This window comes from Thunnus maccoyii, chromosome 12 (genome assembly GCF_910596095.1).
Source record: "Thunnus maccoyii chromosome 12, fThuMac1.1, whole genome shotgun sequence".
Taxonomy (NCBI): Eukaryota; Metazoa; Chordata; class Actinopteri; order Scombriformes; family Scombridae; genus Thunnus; species Thunnus maccoyii.
In genome coordinates, this window is record NC_056544.1 from 17,741,712 (window position 1) to 17,762,106 (window position 20,395).

General features: G+C 40.0%; 1 protein-coding gene across 7 annotated transcripts in view; it reads right to left on the reverse strand.

The window, feature by feature from the left end:
- LOC121908148 (voltage-dependent R-type calcium channel subunit alpha-1E-like) overlaps positions 1–20,395 on the reverse strand; it is a 58,752-nt gene that overhangs the window by 2,765 nt on the left and 35,592 nt on the right. For 5 of the 7 annotated variants that reach the window (XM_042427913.1, XM_042427911.1, XM_042427912.1 and 2 more), the window contains 29 exons: positions 20,096–20,165; positions 19,564–19,681; positions 17,836–17,903; positions 17,642–17,709; positions 13,865–14,617; positions 12,025–12,272; positions 11,643–11,775; positions 11,394–11,523; positions 9,773–9,832; positions 9,509–9,615; positions 8,132–8,228; positions 7,873–8,033; positions 6,711–6,848; positions 6,275–6,476; positions 5,999–6,163; positions 5,121–5,231; positions 4,940–5,020; positions 4,563–4,682; positions 4,400–4,465; positions 4,222–4,313; positions 3,919–4,093; positions 3,711–3,838; positions 3,213–3,309; positions 3,000–3,105; positions 2,255–2,362; positions 2,068–2,168; positions 1,846–1,952; positions 1,658–1,751; positions 56–191 (listed from right to left, as the gene is read on the reverse strand). In XM_042427913.1, coding sequence (XP_042283847.1) covers positions 56–191; positions 1,658–1,751; positions 1,846–1,952; positions 2,068–2,168; positions 2,255–2,362; positions 3,000–3,105; positions 3,213–3,309; positions 3,711–3,838; positions 3,919–4,093; positions 4,222–4,313; positions 4,400–4,465; positions 4,563–4,682; positions 4,940–5,020; positions 5,121–5,231; positions 5,999–6,163; positions 6,275–6,476; positions 6,711–6,848; positions 7,873–8,033; positions 8,132–8,228; positions 9,509–9,615; positions 9,773–9,832; positions 11,394–11,523; positions 11,643–11,775; positions 12,025–12,272; positions 13,865–14,617; positions 17,642–17,709; positions 17,836–17,903; positions 19,564–19,681; positions 20,096–20,165 — 4,040 coding nt within the window. The remainder of the gene's footprint in view (positions 1–55; positions 192–1,657; positions 1,752–1,845; positions 1,953–2,067; positions 2,169–2,254; positions 2,363–2,999; positions 3,106–3,212; positions 3,310–3,710; positions 3,839–3,918; positions 4,094–4,221; positions 4,314–4,399; positions 4,466–4,562; positions 4,683–4,939; positions 5,021–5,120; positions 5,232–5,998; positions 6,164–6,274; positions 6,477–6,710; positions 6,849–7,872; positions 8,034–8,131; positions 8,229–9,508; positions 9,616–9,772; positions 9,833–11,393; positions 11,524–11,642; positions 11,776–12,024; positions 12,273–13,864; positions 14,618–17,641; positions 17,710–17,835; positions 17,904–19,563; positions 19,682–20,095; positions 20,166–20,395) is intronic. The other 2 variants (XM_042427915.1, XM_042427914.1) reach the window with 2 other exon arrangements.

Below are 20,395 nucleotides of genomic sequence, written 5' to 3' on the forward strand. Positions count from 1 at the left end.
TTAAAATCAAACTCTTCACAACCTGACGTGATGAAAACAGATGAGCAGGACTAACCGGCAGCCTTGTAGCTTTTGTGACGAGGTCGATACACTCGCTCTGGACTTTGCTCTTCCTGCCAAAGACCGTTCACCCGTTGATCCGCAAGAGTGGAGGCAGAACGCTTCATGGAGCCACTCGCAACCTCTGTCTGCTTGTATGTGAAAACACAGACAAACACGCAAGCAGAGGGTACGTACACAAAGGAAACGTTAAAAATACTCTTATTACATCAAGAAGATTTAATTCAGGAACAGGTTTTGATCAAATTCTCTTGCATGCGTTACTCAGTTAGTCTTTCTTCAATTCTGGAGATGAAAGAGATCGAGGTAAAGAGGCGAAGCATCAGCATTCACGGATCACACCCCGTTCTAACAATTCATTGAGCCTCAATCAGACTCCCAAAGTAAGGAACAAGGCACTTTGGCATAAGAGCCCATGCAGCCACTGAAGTCCTGGAGATCCAGCACAGAGGCCGTGTCATGGAAGATATGTGTACCTGCGACTCTACAGCCAGACGGGGCATGGAAGAGGCCCGCACACACAGGCCCCTCCCTAGCGGAAGCTCCAGTGGGGCTTCAATCCCCCTACTGCACTCGCCCACCTAGGTGAGTACAAAGACAGAGAGGAGGGCAAGGAGAGACAGCACGGATCAGGCTCGTCCCCGCCAGGACTGCCTCTTAAACAACGGAGGGCCAATTCAGATGAGAAGAATAGCGGAAAAGCCATTTCATATCACTGAGGGTCTATCTATCATAGCCATCACCATCGCCATCCAATCAGAAGCCATTCCAGCCAAAAATACGGACAGATTAACAACTAGCAAACAGGGAAACTGACTTCAAGGAGGAATAGAAACAGTGTGAGGTTGTATAAGTGAGGAGTGGAAAAGAAGACAGTAAACAGAAGATCTTACAGGGATGGGATGGGGTCCATATTTCAGCTTGGAGGGACATACAGTCATGCATTTTCAGGTCTTATAGCTACACAAACAGAGCCAGACAACATCTGTCTAGGGTTCCGGACACATTCCTCTGCAAGAACAAACACTAATATGCAAGTTATTTCAGTCATTTTACATCATTCATCTAGCAAGCGGTGGTGATCAGTAAGATCAGACAGTAAAGACACAGCAAAACATCAACAGTTTGACAGTCTGCCTTTGTTATTCCGATCTCCACGGGACTAAAAGACAGGAGCACAGAGAGCCAGCGATGCCGTGCCCTGCAAGGCACTGAGAGAGTTGCAGCAATTTCATGAATCAAAACATATTTATACCGTTTTCATGGGTTTAGATCTTTAAATAAATGTTCTGCTTTGCAAATTGTTTTGAGTGCAAATTTGTGTCTTAAGACAGTGATTCTCAACCTGGAGGGTAAATCTGAGGAGTAAATGAATACAAGATAATAACATATTCCTGCTACATAAAATTATGTTTTCTTTTTGTGGCTTTGCTCTAATCTCAGATCTCTGGAATGATTAAAAAATCTGAGAAGGAAAAATTGCTGAAAAATTGAATTTGATTTTAAGAGGTTGCCAGTCAAAAAGGTTGGGAAACACTGCTCTAAGACATAGCTGTGGTGTTAATGGTTGTTTGCATATAATTGTCCTCTTTCTTACCTGCTGTTGACTAGCATCAACGTCTGAACTTATGGGCTGTAAAAATAGTTCCTGGGGTGAGATGGGGCTCAAAGCCACAAATCCTCCTCTGGTCCTAAATTGAGAGAAAAAAAAGAGTAAACAAATACATAAAAAGAGTCACACATACAGATATAACCTCACACAGCTACACACATGAATGGACTCACAGTGCTGAGCCAGCGCTGTGGGCCATCATCGGCAGCGGCTGGGTGTTGGAGAGGATGTCCTCCGGGAGGGTCGAGGCATCCAGACGCTTGAACATCAAGTTACTCTTCTGAAATGAGAGAAACAGAACACGACGAGTCAAACGCAAGTCAGACAGCTTTTTTTTTTTCAATTTCATTTTCAAGTTTTTTCAGGCCCGTTAAGGTGCAAGATGCTGAGCTGACCTGAGCTTCTAGTTGTTGCCGGAGTTTCTTGGCTTTGTTCTGTTTGAAGTAGTCCATTATCATCATCGAAGCATAGATCTTCCCCACTGTCATGTCCGTATCTGTGAGGGCAAACACACTACATTAACTGCTACTGTTTATTTGTCAGGATTACACTGACTGTCACCTCTGTAATTTAGAGCCAGACCTTTGTTGATAGGTACCAGTAGGTCCAATGTCTTCTGGGGCAGATAAGGCCAAATGATACTGATCTCCTTTTGAAGTTCAGCATCCAGAGCGATGCGGTCCTCACCACCTGGGAAAAACATTTACATTCAGCCACTTTGGCAAATAGAACATGTGATATCAATGCCATTAAAGCTGAAACAAACAGTCGACAGCTATTTTAATAATCAAATAAGTATTTTTTCAAGAAACAAAACATAAAGTAATTCTGCTACATGATTTGCTACATTTCTTTATATGTGAGAGTAAACTGAATATTTTTTTGAGTTTTTTTAATTTGACTGTTGTGAGACAAAACAAACAATTTGAAGATATCATCTTGGGCTTTAAGAGATTATAACAGACATTTGTCATTATTTTCTGACAATCATTAATCAGTTCATCTGTAACACTTTAAATCCCCCGGTTTAACATTTATAAGCAGTATATAAACAGTTTAATGTTTATAATACACTGTAATGCAGTTCTAAACAGATATATGTTTATATAATAATTGTTGACAAATGCTGTAAATTAATAAACACTTAAACATGTCCTTGTATATGCTTATAACTACATTATAGTGTGTTATAGGGACTTAAACTAAAGTGTTACCAGTTCATCCAAAAAAGAATCATAATTGATAATGAAAGTCATCATTAGTTGCAGCCCCAGGTTTCGTATAACAAACATAACATGTCTGTAATGCGCTTGTCAGTGACCCTGACCTCTAGCTATTTTGATGTCCAGCGCAGTGCGGATGAGTGACATCAGCGTCGAGGTGAAGTGGACAGACATGTCCTCGTCCACAGGCATGTTCATCAGCACCAACCTCTGAGAGCCAACGAGGACGGATGGAGAGAGAGACAACATTTTTATCTGAGAGTTTTCATCTCATCAAACAGAAGCGATAAGAGATGAGAGGAAAATGTTTTCGGTACCTTATAGGCGATCTTAGCAGGACATTTTTTACCCAGGCCCAGCGGCGGTGACATGTGCGTTAACATCTCGTACATGGCGGTGTAGTGGATACGGCCACTTCAGAGGCAAACATGGGTGATGAGTGAGGAGAGGCAACAGACAGAGAAAAGATGAAGAGGACAATAAAAGTGGCATAAAAAAAATCACATCTACTACAGATGAAGAGAAGCTGTTGTTTCCTTTTAGAGGTCTTGTACTTATTTGGCATTTGGCATTCAAATATTTAGGGAATGTTTTCTTTGTCTCTCAAAAGCTGACTTTAGTGGTGCTCCTTTGGACTTGAAGGCAAATATCTTGTGCTAAAGCATGTCGGCTCATTGCCCTGAAACTTTAAGACATTAACATTTCACACACATTGGCTGCCCTCTGCTGGACAAAGATAGAACATAAATGTTGAAACAAGGAAAAAAAGAAAGAAAATAAAAGAAAATGTGAATCAGAACAAGATCAAGTCTCACCATGCCAAACGATCGTACTCTCCCCAGATTCGGACAAACTCGTCCAGGTGATGGGGACCCAGGATTGAGGAGTCTCGCGTCAGGTACTCAAAGTTATCCATAATCACAGCCACAAACAGATTCAGCATCTGAAAGAGACATAATAGAAGATCCGATAAGGAAAGCAGTGCGCAAGACTACGGAAAATTTGACAAAGACATGAACCGACCAGGAAGGAGCTGAAGAAGATGAATGAGACGAAGTAGCAGTAGGCAAAGTCGGTCCCGCAGCCTCCTTCGTGGTCTGGAGACATGGTGAGGGGGGCGATGGAAGGGTCTGGTTCACACTCCTGACCTGACAGACAGGAAAGCATAATCTCCTGCCAGGACTCGCCTGTCGCGCTCCTGGTGGTTTAAACACAGAGAAACATCTACTTGACATCAAATTAAGATAAACATTGTAGAAAAGTAGCGCGACAATGAACCACAGTAAATTAAAAACAGGTTCGGAACATATTTTCTGACGAGCCCACCTGAAGAGCAGCATCAGTGCACTGAAAAAGGTCTTAAAATTGTTGTGCTGATTGATGTGGCTCTCGTCATTCAGCTTGATGTTTCCAAACACCTGCATGAAACAGGTTGATTCAGTAAGACGATATTTTTTCAGATATTAAGGAAGTGTGCTTAATGTCATTATTAATAAAAGGATACCTGCATTCCGATTATGGCATATATGAAGAAAAGCATAGCAATGAGAAGACAGACGTACGGAAGAGCCTGTTGGAGAAGAAGCAGCAAGACACATGATTATTGATCATTTGTCGTCTAAAAGATATTACCGTAACACTTGTATGAGAGCATTAAAATGTCTGACCTTGAAAGATTGTACAAAAGTCCACAGCAGGATACGAATGGTGTAACCCTGCCTCAGCAGCTTGATCAACCTGGCTGTTCGGAAAAGCTTCAGGAAACTCATATTGATGGTGTTCACCGACTGCACAAACGGTCGGCGAGAGGGTGACACGAGAGAGAGAGAGAGAGAGAGTGTCAGACAGACAGAAGGTGGAGACAGGATGTAAAACACAGATGGTGAAATTCATCACAACATGACTTAAGTTGTGTCTGGAGGCAGAGATCGTAACACATGAAGAGACTTGGAAAGAAAGATTCTTCTTATTATTATTATTTGAGTCTTTTGTTTTTTAGGGTCACAACATTGTGAAAATGAATGGTGCCTTGGCAGTGTCTTACCTGTAAATCCACAATTATCTCGGTGATGCTGCCAAGAACGGTGATGAAATCAAAAATGTTCCAAGTATCTCGAAAGTAGTTCTGCAGGAAAGAAAATTTGACAACAATTTGATTACATAAAGACCAATTCTATATTGGTTTGGCTAGATTTCAACTTCTTTTTTATTGTGTAAATACTCACCACTAAACCAAATGCCATGATCTTGAGTATGCACTCCATGGAGAAGAGGACAGTGAAGGCTGTGTTAAGGTGCTTTAGGACTGTATCGTAGGCTGTTGGGGCTGAGTGGTACTGAAGGAAAAAAGACAAGCGGTCACAAAGTCAATGAACAATTTCATCACACATCAATAACAGTAATGATCACTTTGGTGACAAGATTTTGCTAGATTTGATCATTTCCCCCCATAAACTCTCAAAGACAACCATGGTGGATTTGTAATTATTTTTTGCTCTTAAACAATACATTTAGCATATTGTATATTACTGCTGGATACCACAACATTTAAAGACCGATCTTCTACCTTCCACACAGCAATTGGTTTCAGTAGCTTTTAGTTGTAAAAATATACTAGCAGAGACTTAAAACCTGTGTGAGATTAGTATGTCCTGAGATTTGTGAGTTGGTGGCCAGAAAGATTTGTCTCTTGTGTCAAACAAACCTCATGGACAAACAATAAAAAAAACATGAGAACTGATAAAAAGATTGTGTGAATTTGACGGGTTCTTGCATTCAAATTTTTCTCTTTGTCATTGAAGTTTTGTCAGGTTTCCTTAAATGCAACAACAAGGAAGATTTTTCCAAGATGCTACCTGCTTTTAACTACATTACCTCATGTTGACAATGTAGCTTTAAAGAATGAAAAACGAATGCAAGAAAGAACAATTTCTTTTATTATTTTACTTTCAAGCAAGCTTCAAGTCTCTGCAAGTTTCATTTCTAGCAATGAATGAGGTCAGGAAGTCAATCTAAAATTTTTTGACTGTAATTAGAAAACACAAGTATCGTCCTTTAAGATATCATTATGACTGAATGAATTCTGCAGTCGAGAGTTTTTTACCTTCATCATGAGAACCACAGTGTTGAGGGCGATCATGACCAGCACTGTGTACTCAAAAGACGGCGACGCCACAAAGTGCCACAGCCTGTACTGGAAGGTTTGTCTGTTCTGGGGCATGTAGCGGGTCATCGGCTTGGCACTGATGGCGAAGTCAATACAAGCCCTCTGATAGAGAAAAAAATGTCACAAAACATACATACAGAGCTGAAGATGATCTTAAACTGCATGAATACATGTCCACTTGTGTGTTACATGTCAGATTTCACTGCTCCACACCTCGTTCTTCTCCAGACTGCACTCCTGAATCATCTTGTCACCCTGCTCCTGGAAGGTGATGATGATGAGAGCCACAAAGATGTTGACAAAGAAGAATGGAAAGACCACAAAGTAGACCACGTAGAAAACGGACATCTCCATCCGGTTCCCTCGACTCGGCCCCATGCTCTCCTCTGTAACGTCAGTAGAGTGCTGCAGGACCCTAGAAGAAAAATAGACAGAGGGAAATAAAACAACCTTGAAGGCATTAAAGGCCAAAATTTTGCAAAATTTCAATTCACTTAAATTTTTAGCCTTTAAGCTAACATTTGTTGTGAAATTGTACATTTCCAGTGGTATCGTCATAGCATTGACCGGTTTTGTACATAATGAAAAGACATTTAGAGCTGCAAAAGTAGAAGTTAAAGCCTATATTGTTCATTAAAAATACACTCACTGGGGCCATCCCTCTCCAGTTGAGACAGTGAAAAGGGTGAGGAGGGCCCAGCAGACGTTGTCGTAGTGGAACTCGTGTCTCTTCCACTCTCTCCTCTTCACCTCCTTTTTGTCTCTGCTGTAGTCAATATAGTAGCCTCTGTAGGGAACAGAGCACCCCGCAGGTCATTGTTTCACTAGGTTCACTGATTAAACCAGCACTTTTAATGACTTTTAATGTCTTTGTATTGTTTTGTGAGCTATTTGTGTCAGGACTTTGTGTAGAATTAGATCATAACTCTCTCTTGTACAAGACCAGTCAAAAAGTTTGGACACACTTTCTCATTCAAGTGAACAGGAAGGTGTGTCTAAACTTTTGACTGGTACTGTATGTTGTTGCCAGCTAGATTTGAGAAATGGGTTAGTTATGTTTTTAAATGTAATAATCAGTTAATTATATTGAGTTGTTGTTTCGCATGTTAACTCCTTGCCAGAAAGTTCTGTAGAGGATGGCTGTCATATTGTTTCCTTCTCTTTTCTTCTGTTTTTTGGCTGGTTAGGGACTTAGGTTTAGTATTGTAAATGTAATTTTGGGTAGTTTGTTAAGTATTTTGGTTTTATTTTTAGTCAGAGCTGGTAGTTTTGGTATTTTGGTCTGGTTTCTCTCTGAATTTCACTTTAAAGGTCCAGAAATAGACTGACATAACGCAACGCAATGTGTCATTTTTACACTTCCCTTTTGGTATGGATTAAACAAATGAGGTATAATGTCTTAATCAGCGAGCTTTAAAGGTGCTGGTAGGTGGATTTTGTTACAGAAACCAGGGAGAGTGGTATTCATCTTCTCGTCTAACTCCCAGCAAGAACGGGAATAAGTGTATTACCTAAAATGTCAAACTAATGCTTTAAGCTTCCATATTTTTCAATAAAAGATTCAGCACTGAACAGTCTGACTGTTCATATTTTCTATCTGTATTTATGTTATTCCCCGTCTGCCCCAGACCAAGTTGAGGTCAGGATAACTTTACTGTCGTGTCGTGTGCCTATAAATTATATTAACATGCGCTTTTATTCGCTTTGAGTGACAACATGTAGGAGGATTTTCAGATATATATTTATTCCAAACAGTAATGTAGGGGCAGACAAAAGTGGACTGTGAGAGTGGTTCAGAAATATCCACTTACTGGCATTCCTTCTCTGTATTCATAGAGCTGTCAGTACAGTAGAAGAACTTCCCCTTAAACAGCTGCACAGCAATGACAGCGAAGATGAACATGAAGAGCTGGTACACGATGAGGATGTTGAAGACGTTCTTCAGAGATGTGACCACACAGTCAAAAACAGCCTGCGGAGACAAAGGATGACAAAACAAGAACAATATGTCAGAGATCTGTGAGATAACACCAAAATACTGGAGAGTGTTTGCAGAAGTTCACACGGCACCTTGAGTTTAGGAAGTCTCTTGATAGTTTTAAGAGGTCGCAGGACTCTCAAAACTCTGAGGGACTTTATTGTCTTGATGTCTCGGCCTTTGTTGTTTCTGTTGACATTGAAATGCAGCATTTAGTCACATATTTGTGCACTCGTACATTAATGCACCAGGACACATGGCACAGCCACATTTTAAACAGTTAAGACACAGTTGAAGCAAAACATCGACATAAGAGCTTATCAAAAAACATTTTAAAGACAATGAAACACAGTACTTCACTTTGAGTATGTTTGTACAGAGCTTAGCAGGTGTCAGGGATAATATTTTTGATAACTGATGTAATTTGTACCCTTGTGTGCCCTCAAATTACTGAAATATGGCCTTAAAATACTTAATTCCCTAACAGTGTTAAGCTATGGTTGTAATGTTTAGTGTAGATTCCCTCAAAGTAACAGCGTTAGGTTATAGTATTTATTTAATTTGTTTTTGTCCTTGTATTAAACCCAAACTTGAGCTGCTGGGTTTAACACAGTTTTATTTAGATTTTGGACTGAAAGATGATATACTTTGGGTTTTGGCTGTTAAAGACGCAGTGTGTTACCTTTTAACAGGAAAACATATTAAGTTCTATTAATTTGAGGGAACAGATTAGGTCATTTGGGGCTAGAAATGACTAATTCATGTCTACAAATGAACAAAGATTTTTTACCCCTGATACATGCCAGGCTCTGTAATTTGGTGAGATTTGGAAGACACAACAAAAAGATGAAAACACACAGAATACAAAAAAAATGGGGGGGAAATCAAGGCACAGGAAAATAAAAGAAATATGTGAGAAGCTTATGGGAGAAGTTTACGTTTAGTGTGAAATTTTTACCCCATCACATTCCTGGTCGCCCCAACAGTGATAAAATCCACAGGAACAACAGAGAAAAAGTTGAGGCATAAAGAGAGATACACTGTGAGCAAAGCTCCGAGGATCACAGCTATATTCACAACAGAGAAATTAACATACAGTACAGTCCTCTACAGTACAACAGAAGGCACAAAAGGCTCAGTAAGTAATTTATCACACTCATGCTGAGAAAGACGACAGAAATAACTAATGTAGAGGCTTTTTAACATCAGTCATGTGAGTCCACCCATGTGTAAACCCCAAATTACAAAAAAAATCCATGTTTTCCATTTGCGATTCGTGAAGCTGAATCTGCGACCATGCATGCCTCCATATTTGCAGTTTATGAGCTGACCCTTTGTCAATGAAGCTTTTTTTTTTTTTCTTAAGCTGCAAAGTGTCTTTGAGGGAGGTTTTTTATAACAATACTGTAAGCTCAGAAAACGATTCACTGCAGTGAGTCATCGCCAGGCAGCACTATATAGTGACTCACGTTAGAGCAAAGGCTATCAGAGCTCCCACCACCACAATGAAGTCCAGGATGTTCCACATGTCTCGGAAATAAGAGCCGTCGTGCAGAATGAGACCCTGGTCTATCATCTGGAGGACAAACACACACCCACACGGACATGCAAAGTGAACAGATTAAATGCACACAGGGACTAAAAACCTATGAGTAAATCTACAGTGAGTTCAATTATTTAAAAGTGTGATAGCTATTGTCAAAACAGAGAAAATATTTGTTTCTGGTTCCCACCTTAATGATCATTTCAAAGGTGAACACTCCGGTGAAGACGTAATCAAAATAACGAAGGACCTGGGTGATTTAAAAACATAAAAAACAAATTTTTAAAAACTTTTGTCAACCAAAAAAGCTTTTTCTGAAGGTGCACTCTCTCATTTAGCATCACTCTGGCACTCACACTCATACTTGTAACGCTCCACAGGGACACGTAGAGAAAACTTACGTTAGTCCCATCCAGTCAGAGGCAATGACCTTGTTACCGCTGGTTGGCAGCCTTCTCACACCTTAATGGTGGGTTTGTTCTCTAAATAAAACCTTTATAGGATGAATCAGTATGTTTGTAGGCAGTGTCAAAGCGTGGCTCGAGATAAAAAAAAATATAGACTATAGAAATCTGCAAGGATGTAGCAAGAAAAGCTCATTCCCCTGCCACTTGAATCATTCAATACCCAAAAATATGTGCTTGCCCAGAAATACCATAAAGGGATACTTCAGTGATTTAAATTACACTTTCATTCATTTGCTTGACTCACGAGAGACAGATTTATAAAAGAATGTGTCAAAATCGGCACAGCAACACTAATATATCCTGACTTTTTGTTAATAATGTGAGTGAAGCTCCAAAATCGCTGGATCCTACATTTCCCATAATGAAAATCCACAGGATCTTTTGTGTCATTACATTAAACGTCGGTCTTTGTCCGATGTGAGGCATCCATGTTTGTTTGATTCCATATTATTAAGTAGTAAATATCAGATATACATTTTAGTTAGTTTCCTAGTTGTAATTATGACTTAGATGTTGACATGAATGCTATTTATAAGCCATAAACTCGTAATTATGATAACTCTGATATGACATAAACGTGGCATCAGAGGACATTACACAGCTTTCTTCACAGGCTGAGAAGTACTAACAACAATTAGTAAACTGAATTAATGGAAAGCCCCTTTACGTTCTTCTGACATTTTTGGATTAGGATAACTCACTTCAAACAAAGAGTGATGTCCAGTCTGTGGAAACGTTTTAGCCAACAGACGTCACCAGAATGGGAAATGACAGGCGGCCGTACATAGATGGTGTTGAATATTCTTATATATTCATGTAACTGTGTGGCCTTAGTGTGGGTCTCTCTCTCGTAGCCAAACACAGTGTAGCTTCTACTAGTTTGTGCTTATATGGTCACTCTTGACACTTTTCATGATACTGAGTTGTGAAAAACAAACTGCGCAGCTATTTCCCTAGCGAAACTGTTGATTCTCACCCTGTATGTGCGTGAAACCAAATGTGTCACGGCACACTGTTGTTGACACAGTGTTATATCAACTTGAGATCAAACAGTGAACCTGAGAGATTTGAATTGAGCTACAACTTCATCAGTGGTGTTAGACTGAGTGAGGTTTTTGTTTTAGTCTCATTAAAATGTCTATTTGAGGATAAATGTCGTAAAATATATACATCAAGTTCAACTGCTTAATCGCAGGTTACTTAATGTCAGCACATGTCAGTGAAACTGCAGGAAAGGGTTTCACTTAGACTTTCTTTTCTTGTCCCTGTATTCATCCTATACATCTGGTTTTAGATCATGAATAAAACTACAGACACTTAAGGAGAATCGTCTTTTGATTTCACCTTGTTTCTCTCTGAACTGGTGCACACGGGGTCCTCAGCGGCCAGTGCAATGCTGCTCGCCACGATCACGAGGAGGATTGTCATCTCAAAGTAGCGCAGAGTAACCACATAGTGGCAGATCCGTCTGATACTGTGGATCAACGAAGGGGAAGACGTTAATTGTAGGTTGATGACAGAGCGCAAACAAAGAGCACAAAAGGTTGCCTGTGATAACCGGTGATTTAGAGCATTTATTTTTTAGCGTCTTACGGGTTGGAGGCCTTGAAGATGAACATGCTGTCAGGAGCTACAGGTTTGGGAGTAATCGGAGGTTCTTCATCCTCTGTCTCTTCGTCTATGTCTCTCTGCTCAGACTGGTATGCCTCCAACTCTTTGCTGTTCACTAAAACCCAGACAGAGGTGCGAGAGAATGAGACAAAAATCTTTTAGCTGTACATGGACAGCAATGACAAAGAAAGATCCATGTGAGTCACCAGCACAATGGATTCATCAAAAAAAGAAGAACAGCGTGGCACTCTTACTCTGTCAGAACACCTACACACAGTGTCACAGAGTGATACTGACACTACATCCCACTTCATGATGCACAGTTAAGGAGTGTGACAGCAGCGAGAAGTGATCACAGCGCTACCTGTCATGGGCGTGAGCTCCAGCAGCGGCTGTGCAGACATTTCGATGGCAACGCTTCCCTCCAGGTTGGACTTGTCACGGTTGAGGGAACCTGGGCGGTTCTCGGATTCAATGGCGCGCACAGTGAACTCTGTGGCCTCTAAAGCAGTCTCCACTGGCATGGGTTCATACTGGTCTGTGTGCCTGCCTTCACCCTGCTCTGCCCAGTCCAGCTGCTCACACTGAGGAGGATCAGGAATGTCAGCGCCTCTGAAATAGAAAAAAAATTACACAGTTTATGTGTATGTTATGGCACGGAAAATCCTGTAGAAAGAACTTGTATCTAGTATCTTGAACTGTAGTATGTTTCTACCATCCTTTTCTTGTTGTATAATTATCTGATAATGGTCCATTTGATCTGAAATGTCACTGGATAACATCCTCCCTTGTAGTCTCTCTATATTTTTAGCGATACTAGCAGCGTGGCTCTATAGATAGCAAAGTCAGTCGGCCCACAACTTTGATCCTGACTGAAATATTTCAGTAAGCATTGAATAGATTGCCATGAAATTTTGTGCAGACATTCATGGTCCCCAGAGGATGAAGCCCAATTCTGATGACTCTCTCTGACTCTCAAAATCTATTAGATGGCACAAAATTTTGCACAGACATTAATGGTTCCCAGAGGATGAATCCTAATGAATCCTTGACTTTCCTCAAGCACCACCATGAGATTGACAATTAAAGTTGTGAGTGAAATGTTTTACTGAATGGATTGCCACGAAATTTTGGTACACACATTCATGTTTCCCTCAAGATGAATTGTAATAACTCTGGTGATCCCCTGACTTTTCATCTAGCGCCATCATCAGGTCAAAATATCAGTTCATCCAATACTTTGGTTTATGTCTGAATACCTGCAAAATTAATGACCTTCCCATCAACCTCAACTATACTTTGTGTTTAGTGCTACAGTAATTAGCAAATGTAAGCATGCTAAACTACTAAACTAAGAAGATAAAAACAGTAAACATTAAACCTGCTAAACATCACCATGTTAGCATTGTCATTGTGAGCATGCTAGCATGGCTGTAGTCCTGTTTTCTTTTAAAGGATAGGTTCCCATTTTTTCAAGTCTGTCTTAAAACAATACTCACTTGCCCATATGAACATTTCAAGACATAATGTTCACAGTAATTGTTCCTCCTCTCCATACTGGCTGTGAAGAGGTCCCTTACTAGTACAATTTCAAAAGAGGTGATGAGGAACAAAATCAACAGTCCTCGTTCTATGCAAAAATGCTTTCCAAGGTTCAGCTTAAAATAGACAAAATAAGAGAACATCTTCCATCTTCTAAAATTACTTTCTTCAAAGTCCAAAATGCCCTTTCCCAAGGAAACACGGTTCGGGGAAACAAAAAGTCTGAATTTTGTCCTAAAAAGATAGTACCATTGGAAAATACACACTTGATTTGAGGTTTTTAAAGGTTTTGGGGACTGCTGAAGATTCAATAACTTCAGATAAACTTTGAATGCATTTTTGCATGAAAGGAGTGTACTTTGTTCCCTTCTCCTCTATTGGAGCATTAGAAAGAACTAGTAACTCTTTCAGTGGACATTTGGGCACGTGAGTAATGTTTTGAGATGGACTTAAGACATGAAAAAACATAAAGATTAAAAGTTGCATTTCTCTTTCAGAGGGAAAATATCCAGTGACCTTTCAGATCAAATGAACTGTTATCAAATAATTATACAATGAGAAAAAGATGGTAAAATATACTACTTCATGAGAGAGTGTTGGACCTTCTAATCCCACTTTTGAAATATTTTTGAATAATATATAATTTAAGAGAACAGAATTACCTGCTACGGTCTTCTCCAACGTCTGCATACGGGTTGACGATGCACGTTCCACAATCATCCTGGACTCCTTCTACGTCTGCTCTCTCCTCTCTTTCTTCCTTCTCTTCCCTCTCATCTATCTTCCTCTCTTGGCTGAGTGCTCGTCTGACTTGTGGCACCTCATGTGGCGCTTGGGCATAGTCCAAACTCTTGGCCTCAGGGCGAGCCTCTCGGTGGCGGTGGCGTCTGTGCCGCGCCCCTTCGTCCGGCCCCTGACTGGGCCTGAACTTGCGGGCCATCCTGTGCCTGCCCCCGCCTGTAGTCCGGTGGTTGGCTCCTCCAGTTTTCTCCTCAGTCAGGTTTACCAGAGGCTCAGCAGCCGGAGGCTCAGGCATGGGGATGGATATGGACATCGGGGGCTCGGGGAGGGGCATCCCCACAGACATGGGTGACTCAGGCAGGTGAGCCGGGCTGGCCTCTGGGGAAAGCGTAGAGTGGTGGGCAATGGTGGGAGTTTCGGCCGTGTCTTCTGTGGGGCTGCTGAACAGCTCCTCTTTGCTCGCCATCTGGCGACGTTTGCGTAGCTGGTTGGCCCTCTGCTCCCACACTGACATGTTAACTTTTCTCCTCCTCTCACGGCGTTTGGCGAAGGCGTTGGAGCCATTGAGCGGCTGCTCGTCTGCGGCTCCTGGCACCCCCTCTGCCTCTTCTGGGAAAGCTGGTCGGCCTCGGTGGATCGCCCGTTTCCTGTATAGGTAGGGTCTTCTTCTCCCACTAAGGAGCACAATATACATGACATCACTATTTATTGGCATCACACATTTAAAGGAATAATTTGACATTTTGGAAAATTTGCTTATTTGCTGCCTTGCTGGGAGTAAGATGAGAAGATTGATGCCACTCACATGTCATAGCTTAGCTTAGCATACAGAACATAAAGGTGAGAAACAGCTGGCCTAGTTCTGTCCTAAGGTAAGGTGTTATATGCAGGACTATTTCTTGACTGGGTGCAGTGACTTCCTGGAGTCTCAGCTGGTTGCCTGGCAACCTTGCAGGGATCAAATAGTCACACACATAACCCCCAATAAAACCACAAAGTGTTGTTTTTCCACTTTGGTTTTTGTATAATTGAACCAACATGATATAAAGTGTTAATCATTGAGCTTTAGAGGTGATTTGTTGGACAGAGCAAGGCTAGCTGTTTCAAGTCTTCATGCTAAACTAACCGGCTTCTTATTGAACAGACAGACATGACAGTGGCATCAATCTTCATCTAACCATTTGCAAGAAAGCAAATTTTTTTCCAAAAGAACAGGTGAAAAAAAAAAATTAAGACTACTGTTCATATAGCATACCAGTTGTACAACAAATACTCAAACAACTGAAACTTGTAAGAAAAGGACAGTCCTTTTAATACATAATGTTAGTTGTAACAGTAAAGTAACACAAATAATTTCCTATGGAAAAATATGCAAAATACTTCAAGCTAAAGACATCAAAAAATAAAAAAATGAAGATACCTGTGAGGTAAGGACAGATAAAAAGAAAAAGAGAAAAATGAAACCCACAAGAACAAAAGAGGGGAGGTGCAGGGTTAAAGTACAAACATAGTATAACATCTAAAAAAATTAATCTCAATAATTGATTAAGGAAACTCAGGAGAGGAATTTTGAGTGACAGAGATACATACAATTTTACTTACTGGTATTCAGATTCTTTTGTTGTCCATGTAATCAATGAGTGATTATTTGAAAACAAGACATTAGTGTTTTACAACATACACAGAACATTTGTTGTGGCACAGTCCGAAATATGTTCAGAGGAAGCAAACTTTATGTGAAGGTTATCCAATATAGGTGTAGAAGGGCCTGAAATCATACTTTATGATGAATAATAGAGGTTTAATTTAAAAGGAAAACCAATTTTATACCATTAATATGTTCAAACTTACAATACGTAGGTTCAAATAGTTTTCAGTGATGACCGAATGTCATGATACACAACATTTTGGTCAGTGCCACGTTAACAGGCATAAAACAAGACAACGTGATGGAACCAGCAAAACACTGCAATACACATCGAAATCTGCATCTTGATAGCTGCAACACATACAGGACTAACATTTAAATATGTAACAGACAAATGATACATTCAGTGTCACAACTAGAGTCAGTTAGGCTACCTGTTTTTGTAATCAATTATTTGAGTTTGGGTGGGGGTTTTTTGTTGCATGTTTTAGTTTATTAATTACAAACCACATATTATTTTTTACTCCTGGTAACCATGCCATAGGTTTTTAGGGAAAGTACTGGTGTTTATCCTTTTTAAATGTGATTTAAAAATCAACTTGCAGAGACTTAAAACACTTTGGATCAGAAATTCATCGCAGTGAACATTTGTCATCTTCCTTTTAGAAGTTATTTTCTCTTGTTGCAAGAAACTTTTTATAAACACTTTCTTGTTGGTGTGTTCAGGTGTTTTTAGGTAACTTCAAACATCTGAGACTTGAACATTGGCTCCTGAAAAGCTCTTAAATAATTTACCCAACAGTAATAGTTTATCTGAGGTTTGATTTTACCAGTGAATGTACCAACGAGGTGGAGAATTTTTACCAATCACTGAACTTCACATTTTATTACCACAAAATGAAAACATAACTTTGACGAGAAAAAATTACTGAAGCAATTTTCAAGGCTCTGCATGTTGATTTTCATGTAGTACTGGTATGAAGATATGCCTATAGATTGATAAATAGATCAAAAATGATCTACCAAGATCATTGAAAAATATAAATATACAAAGTTTGTAATTAATGGGTTAAAACATGCAAAATAATGAGTACAGTCCTTAAGCAAGCCATGTCAGTGCTCCAGATAAGACACTCATGTGTCCCTGCAGTACATTCAAGTACACTTCAGCAATGGCTGTTGTAGGAAACGGTCACTAATGCCCCTGATGGTCACGTAGTAGTTTTTATCTCCCTATAATAACAAATCTGTGTGATCAGCGTGGAGTCATTAGTAGGGATCTAAGCCAAAATCTGACACACTCCAAAGTGTGTCTCCTCCCAGTAGAGTGACACGTTCCCAAAGCCTTTGAAAAACACCTCCTGCCCTCCTCTGTTCAATTTACTGGATCATTAGACCTGTAGGAAGGCCAACAGGTCACCGAGAGGAGGGAAGTCGGTGAGGAATTACTTCTCTCATTAACAAAAGAGGCTGCCTGTTACAAATCACAGGCCTAGACAGTCACAGAGGGAGTTTCAGTAATGCTGTCTGTAGAGGGTCATGCTTTTTGATCAGGCACATTCAATACACATTCATAGCTGTCACGACAAGGCCTAAAACATGCCTTTCCAAGTTTGCATTCACCATGCAACTGAAGGAACTGAGTAAAATACTGTTTAACATTCGCCAGTTACACCTACACCTGGCTCTCTGTGCCCACAATCAATAATACTGTAGAAATATTGATGTTATTGGTTAATCCCTGATTGATTTCTTGACATCTCCTCTCCAATCAGATAAGTAGTTTGATGATCAAAGTGTGAACCTCCATCAGCATCCACATCTTAAGTAAGTCTTTCACTTACTTATGCCTGCTGCAAAAAGACAAAACTGTTTGAGCAATCGTGACGTGGTTATCAATCCAATTCTATTTTTTTTCTTTTGCTCAAGAGGAGAGTTGATTTGAGAAACTGTCAAACACTGGAGAGAGTTTCTAAGAACTACTTAAGGGCTGTGAATGCTCTGGGTATCTCATCCAAAACATTTTTTTAGCTGTTAACCAATAACTTACTCAGATATCAAGCCATCTCTTCCTCTGGCGTACCTCTGGTTGAAGAATTCCTCTTCTTCCTCTTCATCCTGACACAAACAAAACAAGTATACAGATTTACTGACTAGAAAAGTAGTATCCTACTTTAATGATGAAAACAAAAATAGATTATTTTATCTGTAAAATGGCAAAACAGGGATCAAAACAGTGTAAACCTTTGTCAGCTCCTGTGCGTTGGCCAGATTATCAACAGCGATGGCCAAGAAGACGTTGAGCAGTGTGTCTGTCATAAAGGCAGTTAAGAACAAATACACTAAAGTTTGGGAACGTGTCAGGATTTTTCTTACATGAATGTATACTGATCAGATTGAAATAGATTTAGTATGTTATTAGTATTGAGTATGCACAACAAAATAATCTTATCTCAAGGTCCATTTACTAGCTTTTTTTGTTCATCAGTGAATAGAAATTGCTCAGGTCACATGATAACCTCTGATAAATAATGATAACTCATTTCTGGCGTTGGATGTGAATGGCCTCCTTAATCTGAATATTGGTCGATGACCTGTGACCCCTTCCCACATGATGCTGTTTCTAGTGTTCAGTCTCTTGTCCACGGTCCTTACAGTTTCACTGATGTAGTTTTCCCCTCAGTGTTCCCCATATACGACCACTTGTTATTACATGACCAACGTTCCACACTTTGGTCACATGACAACATCTGAACCAGCTCTAGTCGCTGACCAGGAGATATGATTGAAAGCTCAAAAACAGCTGGTAAACAGACCTCGGGTAAGGGTGGAGATTATTTGACATAGTGATCCCAAAGGTCAACTTTGGAACTTTGATGCTCAAAATTTTGAGCAGATGTAGTCCCCTGAAGGTTCACAGACACTCACAGTATTTTTCATTGGATCACTTTTACAAAATACAGCCTGTGTTTTTCACTAGTGGAGTTTCACTGAAGGACCTTTATAGTCCTGAATATCTGATTTGGACTCAGCATGTTTATTGCTTTTCTTAAGTCCTTCTTGTACTGTGCATTCAGCCCTCGCTCCATGCATTTGAAATGTAGTGGCTGGTTTATACAGGTATACAGTGTACGGTGGTGGAATGTACCTTTACTCAAGTAATGCACTTAAGTTCATTTTTGAGGTACTTATACTTTATTTTAGCATTTCTATTGTCTGCTACTTTATACTTCATTCTTCATTTTCAAAAGCAAATATTGTACTTTTTACTATAGCTCCACATCTGTACACTAAATATGAAGCTTAGCCAGTAGCTGGTTAGCTTAGCTTAGCGACAAATTGTCATTTTTATACTTTGGCTTTTATATGCATTAAACAAACAAGATAAAATGTGGTAATTAGGAAGCTTTAGAATTGCTGGTAGGCAGATTTTGTTACGTTTGAACAGAGGCCAGCTGTTTCCACCTGTTCCCGGTCTTTGTGCTAAACTAGGCTAACTGGCTGCTGGCTCCAGTTTCATATTTAACATACAGACGTGAAAGTGGTATTGAGCTTCTCATCAACTCTTGGCAAGAAAGAAGCATATTTCCCATAATGTAATTCAAGATTTTACACACAAAATATATAATCATTGTGTAAAATATGATGTTATGTTATTAATTTAACTACCAAACACTGTATAAAGTATTTAAAATTAGCTATAACATTACAATTCTGTAGTTTATGCAGCTGTAACAATAACCCAGTAAAATATTATATACAGTAACTCTGACAGAGACCTTTCGGCAGCATAATGAGTACTTTTACTTTGCTCATCATACTTACTATATACTTTTAATCAAGTAAAATTTTGCTTGTGATGGAGTATTTTTACACTGTGATTTTGCTATTATTTGCTATAGTAAAGGATTTGAATACCTCCTCAACTGCTAATCGTGTACAGGTATAGCAGTTTTATAAAAGGAAGGATACAATTTCCAAACAGGGTAAGCACTATGAAGTAGATCGATGACCACATGCCATACTGCACGCCACCCTGCGAGCGGATCCCATTATACATCACCTCGTTCCAGTCCTCACCAGTCAAAATCTGTGGGCAAAATCATAGAATATTTAGCATTATTAATTACACTGCTCATGTTTGATTTAAGGGAACATTAGCCTAAAAATACACCAAACAGGAGACATATGCCATGTCTACAAACCAGTTCAAGATGTAGTATTAAAAATGGCAGCAAGAAAGCTAATTACTATATACGCGGATCAAAACACTCTATCATAGCGTGGTTGGTTTTATAGCAGATCTGATGTGGATTCGTTCACGTTTCACTTGTCTGATATTCATGTGCGCATATGTGTGCATGGATGTGTGGGAAGATAGCGGAGGCAGGGGGTGGAGAGCGAGTGAGCAGAGTTGTTTAATCTGCGCCTGGGGTGAGAAATATCCCAGGGTGCAATGTGTCATGGAGAGCAGGCAGAATGAGGGGATCTGTGGGAGCCAAACCTGAAACACTGTCATGATGGCAGCTGGAAACGTGTCAAAGTTGGTGGGAGTGTAATCTTCAAAGATGAACCTAGAGGGAAAGCAGATAGAAAGCAGGGTCAGATATGACCAAGGAAGAATAGGAGGAGGAAGAAGAAGAGGAGAGGAGGAGGATGCAGAGCTATTTTCATCCGGACATGTCATTTCCTCTCCTCTCCATCAAAGACGCCATTGAAGAAACGGCTGTTCAAATAGCAGGTTGTAGATACTGTTTTAACACTGTGGTATGATCTGATATGTGGGTCAAATATACAGTGAAAA